This window comes from Harmonia axyridis, chromosome 2 (assembly GCF_914767665.1).
Source record: "Harmonia axyridis chromosome 2, icHarAxyr1.1, whole genome shotgun sequence".
Lineage (NCBI taxonomy): Eukaryota > Metazoa > Arthropoda > Insecta > Coleoptera > Coccinellidae > Harmonia > Harmonia axyridis.
Window position 1 is genome coordinate 54,225,792 of NC_059502.1, and position 11,380 is coordinate 54,237,171.

General features: G+C 31.3%; 3 protein-coding genes across 4 annotated transcripts; 2 read left to right on the plus strand and 1 right to left on the minus strand.

The window, feature by feature from the left end:
• The first annotated feature begins 174 nt into the window (after nucleotides 1-174).
• On the plus strand, nucleotides 175-3,274 carry LOC123672736 (negative elongation factor E). The gene is made up of 6 exons (XM_045606998.1): nucleotides 175-392; nucleotides 450-612; nucleotides 746-1,070; nucleotides 2,407-2,461; nucleotides 2,680-2,791; nucleotides 2,855-3,274. Exons 1-6 carry the CDS (start codon nucleotides 312-314, stop codon nucleotides 2,932-2,934), a joined length of 816 nt encoding a protein of 271 aa, XP_045462954.1. The 5' UTR covers nucleotides 175-311; the 3' UTR covers nucleotides 2,935-3,274.
• Nucleotides 3,275-3,646: 372 nt separating this feature from the next.
• LOC123672738 (beta-glucuronidase) lies at nucleotides 3,647-6,900 on the minus strand. The gene is made up of 2 exons (XM_045607001.1): nucleotides 5,792-6,900; nucleotides 3,647-5,024 (listed from the first exon to the last, which is right to left on the minus strand). Exons 1-2 carry the CDS (start codon nucleotides 6,597-6,599, stop codon nucleotides 3,889-3,891), a joined length of 1,944 nt encoding a protein of 647 aa, XP_045462957.1. The 5' UTR covers nucleotides 6,600-6,900; the 3' UTR covers nucleotides 3,647-3,888.
• Nucleotides 6,901-8,515: 1,615 nt separating this feature from the next.
• LOC123672739 (translocating chain-associated membrane protein 1) lies at nucleotides 8,516-11,380 on the plus strand. 2 transcript variants are annotated; one of them, XM_045607003.1, is made up of 7 exons: nucleotides 8,516-8,851; nucleotides 9,039-9,212; nucleotides 9,368-9,696; nucleotides 10,432-10,541; nucleotides 10,622-10,805; nucleotides 10,896-11,002; nucleotides 11,054-11,380. In XM_045607003.1, the coding sequence occupies exons 1-7, from the start codon at nucleotides 8,726-8,728 to the stop codon at nucleotides 11,137-11,139; spliced, it is 1,116 nt and encodes a 371-aa protein (XP_045462959.1). In that variant the 5' UTR covers nucleotides 8,516-8,725; the 3' UTR covers nucleotides 11,140-11,380. The 2 variants fall into 2 exon arrangements, with proteins under 2 accessions (XP_045462959.1, XP_045462958.1); XM_045607002.1 differs by having other exon boundaries at nucleotides 8,517-8,851; nucleotides 10,896-11,006; nucleotides 11,054-11,125.

The following is an 11,380-nucleotide window of genomic DNA, read 5'->3' on the forward strand; positions in this document are numbered from 1 at the left end:
CTAATCCCCGAAATCGGAAAATTACTTTTCCAGTCCGAACTCCGAAGGCTTGAATTCCAGACCATCGGAATTCGAATTAGGAGTACGAGGAGTTACGAGGCCAAACCTTTATTGAAAAAGAGAATTGTTCTGTGGTTTCAGCCATAACTTGTTCATTTCTCTTTGGGAAGACGCATAGACCTAATATCCATATTATGTCTATGGGAAAACGTCAGGATTATTAGGTTATGTACAATATCAACAAAAACATTAGATTAGAACCTCAGAAACAAGGCTTTATTTAAGTGTTTATAACAGTTGTCTGATTGAAAATGGTGTATTTACATTTTCCTGCGAATTTCACAGAAGAAGAATTGATGCTTCAAGCTAAGTATCAAAAATTAAAGAAAAAAGTAAACAAAACGTCCTAGTTACTAGTTGTATAACTTACCTTAAATTAATGATTTTAGAAAAAGGCTCTCCAAGCTTTGAAAGCTCCGAAACCTGAACCTGAAAAACCTCTTATTCCTAAGAGACCAGCAGAAGCCAGAGATGCTAGAGAAGTTGCAAAAAAATTACTTAAGTCTGGTGCTATTCAAGCTATTCAAAAACAACCCAAACAACCGGAACAAGGTTCGAATTTAAATAGTTTAAAACTTAATTAGTTAATTAATAAAATTAATTCTATCTATCCGATAACGGATTGGCACTATCAAGAAGAAGAAGTACGCATTTACCTTATTTTTAAATTTCCTTAATATTTTAGGATTCAAGAGACCTAGAGGATTAGAAAGAAAACTCTTGAATGATAAAGTCAGTGGTTACCAACCATTTTCAGCAGTTCAAATGGAAGATGGTCCTGACAATCCAGAGAATAAACCACCCCGGCTCAAAAATTTATATGAGTCATTTGCAAATGCCAGAGATCGTGAAGAAAGAGGGTTAACGGAAAAATTAAGAGAAAAGACAGACAAACCTAGACAGGGAAATACCATCTATGTAACTGGATACAAAATAACTGAAGAGTTTTTGAAGAAGCATTTTTCTACATTCGGCAATATTGTGAATATTTCAATGGAAATTGAAAAAAAGTATGAAAATCATGTACGATAGGTACATCACCTTGAGATCCTCAAAAACATCCAGTTTTCTATGTTAAATTGGCAGCTACGTTGCCAGATTGAAAAAAGCATTCATTTATTAGTTAGTAATAGGGGAGCCTTAAGTCAAGTAGAGGGCTGTGTGATGATGATATACAGGGTGTTTCCTAAACATGCGGCAAAAATTCAGGGGGTTGTTCCTTGGACTATTTTAAGCATGTTTTGTCCTTGGATGATTTTTGAAAAACCTCTTTGTTTCGAAGATACAGGGCGAACAACATTTTTCATATTTTTAAAATTAATAATAGTTTAAATAAAAATGCCTACCGCACTGTGTTCACTAAGTAGGTACAATTTATTTTTAAATTTGTTTAACAACATTCCAATTACTAAAAACGGCCAGTTTTTTGACTAAAAATTGCTAATACATCACAAAACGAATTCAAATGAAAACCGTGTTTAATCTGTATTCCTTTACCATCTGCACTTATCAATTTTTAGTCAAAAAACTGGCCGTTTTTAGTAATTGGAATGTTGTTAAACAAATTTAAAAATAAATTGTACCTACTTAGTAAACACAGTGCGGTACGTATTTTTATTTAAACTATTATTAATTTTAAAAATATGAAAAATGTTGTTCGGCCTGTATCTTCGAAACAAAGAGGTTTTTCAAAAATCATCCAAGGACAAAACATGCTTAAAATAGTCCAAGGAACAACCCCCTGAATTTTTGCCGCATGTTTAGGAAACACCCTGTATACTACCATTCAATTCGGAACTCCTAGTTTTCAATAAACTTCTCAAAAGGAAACATTTATTTCAGAAAATTCACTTGAATATTCTACTCAATTAGTTCGTGTAGGTTGCGAAGGAAAGAACTAAGCAAAGAAAACCTTCACTTCTGCTAACAAGCGTTCTGTCTAATTTACTAAAAAGATACATGATTTCATTCAGTTCAGAAAATTATATATACAAATAAACATCTTGGCTGCTAAGATGAATTTTTATACATATATATAATCTATATCCATTATAGCTTTCAGTGTTTGAAAGGATGAATTTTTTCCTAGCATTAACAGTCATATTCAGAATCAAAATAAATATTCAGAGATATAGGTAACCTATTTTATGTATTAATACCAAAGGCGAGAATTGGTGAACTATTTTTTACTATATTTCAAATACCTGATTAATTTTTGGATATGGCAAAGTAACTGCTATTTTGACGGAGCAAGTCTCAAGGTCATATACCTATTCTACAAGATTACCATAAGTATATTTTTGTATCAGTTATTTTCATCAGTTAAATTTTTCATTTTATTTTCAGTCGTGGGTTTATTACTTTTGATAGAGTGGAATCTGCATCACGAGCAATAGCAGAAGTGAGTATAATTATATTGAAACATACCTCAACTAGCAATAGACGCCTTGCTTAGCGACAATGCCGTATCTGAAATTTTTTGCTTTAGGGTTTTTTCGTTACTAGTAGTGTAGTTCGTAATAATAATAATAGAAAACTACAAAAGCAAAAAATTTGAGATACAGCTAAGCACACAAGAATAGGCAAATGACGTAAGTAAACTTAAAACTCTAATTTCAGATGGATGGCAGTATAGTATCTGAAATTCAACTCAACGTATCCTTGGCAAGAAGACAACCTCAAATTGGCCCTACCACTGATGCACCATCATCTGCAGCTTGGGCAACATTAGGTCAGTTTTTATTTCCGTTCCTCATGAGATTTCAATTTTCTTAACAATTCTTTCTATTTACAGCTTCAAGCCATTCACAAAAAGGAAATCATAGAGATAACAGAGAAATGATCAACTATGATGAAATGGATTTGTTCGATTGATCTTAGTTTGATTTATGATTCTTCAAACTGAATTCGAGCATAATGATTGAGTGTTTATAAATAACTTTTTAACAATGCATATTTGGAGATTTAATTTTACAAAGAAGAAGAAAGAGAGATTTTCCCCAATAAGGGAGTTCCAAGTAGTGATGTTGATTTGTTAACTATTGTTTGGATCATGCTTGTGTTTCAGTCGAGTTATTTAGTTACTGAATGTGTTCAAATACCACAAATTTTTTCAAGTGGATGGGAAAAAATATTGAATTTTAAGTTGTTATGATGGATTTATGCACCAGTCCTAAGAACTAGGACTAAACCTAAGAACTTAGAACTAAGAATTGAACGCTAACAAATCAATGAGGGAGTTTATGCACGTTTCCTAAGAACTAACACTAGCATGCCAACTGTTGACTAAGAACTAAGGGCTCAGGTAAAATATAGAAGTGCATGTGCGCCGCATAGAAATATATAAATATCAATGTCAAACATCAAAGTATAGAACAAATAGAAAGGAGTTCAAGCATGTGCGCATGCCTTAACTAAGAACTAACAAGATAGTGCATAAACGCCACTGAATTCTTAGGTTTAGTTCTTAGTTCTTAGGTACGGTGCATAAATCCACCATTACACTCATACCTTTTTCAGGTTATAATTGTTTGTTCCCAAATTTTTGAGTGATTAATATCACGTTTTCTGTATTTACACAAACAACAAATATGAAGTGATTTTATTAAAAAGTATCACTCATAACTCTTATAAAAACTATTCTCCAATCCCTTTCAGAGCAATGTTATTGTTTTCAAGAAAAAAAGGTTACTTTACATTATAACAATATAATGATAGAGACATGTAAATTTTAATCCAAGAATTATAAATATTGATTGAATAAATTATGATTATCATTAATTGTATATATTCTTTAGGCAGTATGAATCAGGAAAATACCTAGGCTGTCTATAACTCCTCGTGCCTCTTTCCCTTCGTTGAAATTACATAAGTATTCAGATCGGATGGTAATGTGGCGTTGCGAAGAATTTTAGCTAAACCCCAGTACCTCCTTCTCAAGAAATGAGCACTAGCCTTAGGCTGCCTATTCCTAGTAAATATCCCTTTTTTATTACCACCGACTCTTGTATATGTTTGTGCAGTTTTAAAATCGGCAAAGTTCCATATGAACTCCCCAATGAAATATCCTTGTTCTCTCATGAGATCGAATGCCTCGAAATGTTTGGACATCAAATCTACTTGATATTCTTCGGACCAGATGTAGTCAGGTAAAAAATGCAAACCTTCCAGAGTATCCCCACCATATTCCTGTAGGATTACGGGTTTTTTAAAATTGTTATGCCAACAAGATGCTTCATTCATTACTGCTGCAGCAATGACATCGATATTTCCTTCGTTAGAGTACCAACCATTGTACCGATTGAAACTTATAATATCGACGAAAGAAGAAGATTGAGTGACTGTGCATCCTTGACTTTCAACAATTGTTACAGGTCTTGTATTATCCAATTCTCTTATATGTTTTATAACTGCTTCAAAGTAAGCTTTCGCAGCATGCTGTTGAGTTCTAGGTTCATTTGCCGCAGACCATAAAATTACACTTGGCCTATTTTTATCTCTTCTAATTAATTCAGTTAAAGATTTTTTATGAGTTTCTAGTAAACTTTCACTGAAACCTTCAACATTAACTCCAGGACATTCGTCAATTACCATTATTCCCATTGAATCTGCAAGATCCATTATTTCTTCTGCATAAGGATAATGAGATGTTCTAAAGGCATTTGCACCAATCCATTTGATCAAGTTATAATCACGTACTATTAGAGGTAGATCTAAACCTTTTCCTCTTATATCTGAATCTTCATGTTTACCAAAGCCACGAAGGTAAATTGGTTCACCATTAATTGTGAAAGATGTAGAAGTCCATTCCAATTTTCTTATTCCAATTTTGAGCCTGTAAACATCCAGTAGAGTATCCCTTTCATCAGTAAGTTTTACTTCGAAAGTATATTGATAGCCAGGATCTTCATGCATAAGGTAAGGCCACCATAGATTTGGATTTTTCACAGATAATTCTCCATCTCCTATAAAATCAGGTACACCTTTGAAATATTTCTTATTCGACATATGAAAGAAATGCATGCATGGTTTGAAGGAAATGTTTTCTTCAAAATTTGAAAATCCATCCGAATCGAATCCAAGAAATTCAGAATGAATAAAAATAATAACCGAGCAAATTTCACAATTTTAGAGGATTACCATTCTTTTATTCCCAGAAAATGATTTTTTAAAACAAAAGTCGAAGAGCACAATAGATAATTCTACCAAAGCAATTGTGCAATTTTGAAGGGGCTAATAATTTTTTCCTCGAATATGGTACTGAAATTATTTAGAAATTCAAACTTCTATTGTATTGAATCGAACAATATAAAGTTCCAAATTGTTGTTTTAATAATACACATATTTCTACTATTCTACTATTCATTTTCTTACATATCTTAAGATTGTATTTTTTTTTTTGAGTTTATATGCACTGCCTAAACTCTTATCACTTTGTAATTATAATAATATTCCTTAAATCAGGCTATGATGTACTCATGCAAGCTGTTTTTTTTTCATTTTTAATCAGCATTCGACTCGTGAAAAATTCCTATAGTTATTGAAAAAACCAAAGATGTATGAAAAATGAATATCAAATGCAAAAATATTCAGTTATGAGTGGATAGTTGTCTTGAATTTTGTGATCCAAGTGATATATGATTGTATTACCTGTATTGCATGCAAAAATATTCAGTTATGAGTGGATAGTTGTCTTAAATTTTTTGATCCAAGTGATATATGATTGTATTACCTGTATTGCATGTTTTATTAGTTACTGGGTTCCCAAGTTTATCATAAAGTTGAACTTGACAATCCAAATTAGTATCAGAATTATTGAAAAAGACAATATTGAAACTGATAACAGCTACTTCATCATCTATACTTTTGGTGATAACTGTGATGTCATCGATGTATGTTTCAGGTGTAGAATATAAAAACACTGATCTATCAATACCAGCATAGTTGAAAAAATCAAATGTATAAGTCTGTGCCATTCTTCCACTAGTTAGTTTCACGAGTTTTCCTTGAGGTATAGTATCGTCTAATAATGTGTTGTCACAAGAAACTGTTAATTTATTTTCTTTACCAAAATGTACAGCATTGGTAATATCCACTTGAAAAGGTAAATGACCAATTTGATGGGATACAACTTTGATACCGTTAATCCAGACTTCAGCAGCATATGAAACTGATCCAAATCTCAACCAAACCTTTTTGGCATTAGACCAAGTAATTGGTACATAAAAAAAATTTTCATACCATACTATCCCCACATGATCTCTTAAAGTCCAATCTGTTGTTATATCATTATAACTTGAAGGTATTGGCATTAACTGTATTGTGGTATTAAGGTCTGCAAATCTACGACTATACCAATGTTCCAAATATCCTTCCAATGGTTGAGAAATATTAGCTGGTATAAAATTCCAAAGACCATCTAAAGATACTTTCTCCCTTGTTTCGGACACTTGTGGGTATAAGATACCTCTACCCAATTCTTCAGAAAAGGAAGAGCCCAATAGAATGGGAACTAATATATAATATTTAAGAGCTTTCATGACTGATCTACAAGAATTACAATTTTTTGGTATTTATATCATTTTAGTAATCTAATCCACTCCATGGGGTAACGACATGAGGTATTATTATTCAAATGAAATTGATAACAACTGATGTTTTAATGGAAACAATTCATTTATTAGTTCGAACAACAAACTGATGGTCATTCCAATCAATATAATATTAAATTGAGTGCAATAATCATTTTATTTGAAAAACTCAAAGATTAGTTATCACTGAATACTCATCGGAAAAATACCAATGAAAACATCAAACAGCTGAGTTATCGTTATTCAAAATTCCTTCAAAATCTTGACATAACCTTCGTGGTTTGTGAACTAAAACCATAGATCTATAATAACATTATTAGAGGTCTATGCTGAATCGCTGAATGCTCTGAATTTTCAAGCATATACGCCAGTGGCGTGTATTTGTGATATACAAGTACAATGCTACAAGTTTAAGTTATCATAAAATCACTAATCACGTCCAGTCGTCATGAAATGATATCTCTAGGTTATTTCAGGATTTATGAATGAAATAAACTCCATTTTGCGGAATATCGATTTTGCAATTGCATGTATTTGAAGAATATTCGATTGATTTTGTTTTGTTATAGATTGAGTGAGAATAGGCTAGTTACGACAAACAATATTGTACGTTTATTAAAATCATAAAGACAATTTTCAAGGAATCGAAATTCTTTCACACCTCAGATAATCAACATCAGCATCCATTAAGTTGATGGATGTTGATTATCTGAGGTGTGAAAGAATTTCGATTCCTTGAAAATTGTCTTTATGATTTTAATAAACGTACAATATTGTTTGTCGTAACTAGCCTTGAAAAAGAAACGAACTGTTTCGAAACGTCGGCGTTGTTACAAATTAAACAATAGAATAAAATTGTGTCCAATATTCCCAATATTTTCTTATTTATTAAATAACAATGGATGATAACCAAGTAATTATTTTTATAAGTTTTTCATGTTGGACTTTATCAAAGGCCTTCTCAAAGTCCACAAAACACAAGTAAATATCCTGATGTATTTTACTATTTGAGCGTAATAATTTCCTTTCCTTATACTATGCTATTACCATTTACCTTCCTCGAGGAAGGTCTCCAATGAGATAGACCTATAGATTGAAAGGAATGACTATGAACACCTAATACACGAATTAATAGATATATCTCAAGATAGGATGGAAGCAACAAATTCAAACACATTATATACTTAATAATATTATCATTTATCACCACATCTTCCCTTGAATATAAACTGACTTATAAGGAGGAGTTTGACTTTATCGTTTGAGACCATTTCACGGCTCAAAATTCGAAAATCAGACATTGTGACGAACGCCCAAAAATACCCTGAAAGTATTGAAAGGAGCGGTTAAAACAAAATGAATAATAAAGATGGATTCACGGTGGATTCAAATACAAAAGTTCGTACATTTATACTCCCTCGGCGCTCACCAGTCACCTTAGGATGGGTGCATATGAATATGATGATTATTATATTGAGAATTCATTAGTTCGAAACTATGAGGGATGGATCTTTTCGGAAAAAATAGTGTATTCAATATCATCATAGCAGGACACATGTTTTCAATTTCATGTTGAATTTTTGAGAAATGATTTTTTTTAAATTTGTTTCATCGATTTTTCCCTTTAAAAAATTATTTTTAAGCTAGGAGCAATCTCTATGGAAATTTTTTTATTCTGATACCTTTTTAAACATGTTTAAGCATTTTTCCGCATCTTTCAGAAACACTCTGTATACCACAGTTTCATTATTTCTATATATATATATATATATATATCAAATCATACATTAATTTACATCTGTGATTGCAGTTAATAAAACAATAAAAAGTTTGACATTTTCTGCTAACGTCATCAGGTGTCAACATATTGTAGATGTAGACGTCAGGTACGTGGATGTGGAAGATTGTTAGGACGAAAGTGGTAGTGGTAATGCATTCGTTGTGATCCTTTCTTTTTAAGTTGACCTGCTAATAGTAATGACTGATATGTGGTGAACCTGTCGCACACCAAAAATTGATCCACAGATAGAATTTTATAATTCTCATTAGATAAAATCTTGACAATTGCTTGAAAAATGGTGAAGGGACTGCGAAAAACTAGTAAAAATCCCCCAATTTTAAGTCATGAATTCATCATACAAAATCACGCAGATATTGTGTCATGTGTGGCTATGGTATTTGTTGTTGGAATTATGATAAAGGTATATAAAAATGTTTCACATATGACTAATGATTACTCTCACGAAAATTATCAAAAAATACCTTCAAATTCGATTGTTAATGAAGATTTATTAGACACATATGTTTCCATACTTTGTGTTTTTCTAATTGTAATTTTTCAATTACATAAAGAGTGTCCTCTATTATGAATTTTGATGTTTTTTTTAGGCTACCGCACCATTTGCTTCCATTTTCGTTGCTCTCCAACATAATACAACTTATCCCGAAACTGTAGAAGATGTTCTATTGTATGCTCCAGGTATTAAAGATTGGGCAGCTATTTTCTTTTATAGCTTGATTGCAGTTGTTGTTCATGCTATATTCCAGGAATATTTATTGGATGTGAGTAGATATTTTTAATTCTTATGAACCTCAACCACAAACAGTATCAGATCATATATCAAATGCACAATACATCAGATCATATATCTTTCCACAAAATACTATAATTTATTGTAGCTTTTGAATAAACATATGTTCATAAATATTCTTTACAGAAAATATCAAAGAAGTTGCATCTTTCAAAGTCAAAGTTAGCGGTCTTCAATAATAGTGGACAACTTGTTGTGTTCTACTTGTTGTCAGTGATATGGGGGTTAGATATCATCATGAGAGAGCGTTACCTACCTGAAATTTCAAGATTATGGAGCGAATATCCTGCACCCATGATTTTCTTCACAAAACTCTACTTTATCGTTCAACTCTCTTACAGCTTACATGAATTGCCAGAACTTTACTTCCAGAGAGTGAAGAAAGAAGAATATCTTGGGAAGGCATTGTCTAGTTTGGCTGGATTAGTTCTAATCTCAATCCCATATTTTATGAGGTAATGAAGAAAATATTCAATGTTCATTGAATTTGTTTAGAATTCGTTCATTAAATGTCGATGAACAAATCATCAAAACTTATTAGTTCATAAATGTTGATAAGTATCATTTCAAAGCTGAATATTAAAAAATCTCTAATAGTAATTGACTTTTTAGATTCGAAATGAAAAACATTTGAAAACTGCATCTCAGCCGTGACTTTGGCATGCTCGATTGTTGTAAATAAAATTCTATGGCTCTGATGATACAATACAATTGAAATTTGGAATGAACATTCATGTGATTATTTTACACACCCAAATTAAATTTTATTTAGTTGGATCTGTTATTACAGACATATTGGGAGTTTTTCGATATTCTGCTTGAAATTGTTATTTTTATATCTGCACACAAAATTTCAACTTTGGGATATATGTCAAAATATCCATTTTTTTTCTGCGATATTCTACTACATTTTGTATGGTTCTGGTTTAAATTATTATTTTACATGTAAATGCAAAATTTTGAAACTAATTATAAAACAAAATATCCAATGGGCATATTTATGGACAGTCTATTTGGATATTGCAGATAATTTAAGTTTCTAGGTCAAAAGGGACAATTTGCAGCTTGTAATATATAAATGATATACAAACCCTTTGAACTAATATTGAATTGAATCGGGTTCAAAAGTAAACTACAGCTTTTTTATTTCCTTGATTCTGACTGAATTGATTTCTTATATTTATTTTCAGTTTCAATCGTTTATTAGTTTGTCTCCTAGTACTTCATCATACTTCCGAACTTATTTTCCATATATCACAACTAGTGCAGACTGTGGACAAAGATGAAAAACTCACCAAAGGTTAGTAAAAATTATATTTTCAAATATAATTAATTTTTGTATCATAAAATTGAATTAAAACCAACTCTCATTTTTTCCAGCAAGTACCCTTGTATCTACAGCATTGAGATTCACTGCTAGATTGGGATCTATTATTATATCTGTTTTCACACTTTGGTACGGATTGGCACTATCCGAACAGAAAGAACTGAATATTCAGGAAGGTTACTATAATGTTGCACCAGTTCGTCTCTCGATTCTTGGAGGAATTCTCCTTTTACAATTGTGAGTATTGAGGATCAAAGTAAATATAGTCATAAAGTAGTAAAATAAAAATATGTTGCATAGAAAATTCTCAAATTCCTTTTTTTTTAGATATCTCATATTCAATTTGATCTCTGATGAAATCTCTAGATCTAAGGAAAACAGTGCATACATTCCTGCTCCTAAATCTAAATCAAAGAAGGAAAAATCAAAAAAAAGTAAGTGGCCCATATAAAATTTACAACATTCAGTAATTCACCCATTTTCAGATAAGAAAAATCAAGATGAATCAGACCTGCCTGAAGTTGACCAGAATACAAATAAGACATTAAGAAATAAACTAAAAACCAAATAGATTCAAGTCTTCCTTGTTTGAAGTGTTGTTTTTTAAACATCAGTTATTTTTTTTGTAATTTTGAACTCCATACATATTTAGTGAATATTTACAATGTAAATAAGAATTTATTTATAATAGCGGAATTTTTATCAGATTGCTCATAAGATTTGATTTATTTTTTTATGCGTAGAATATGAGGTTTATCCAATATACTCCTTTCAATCATTTTTCGATGGAAATACAAAAACATGACAATTAA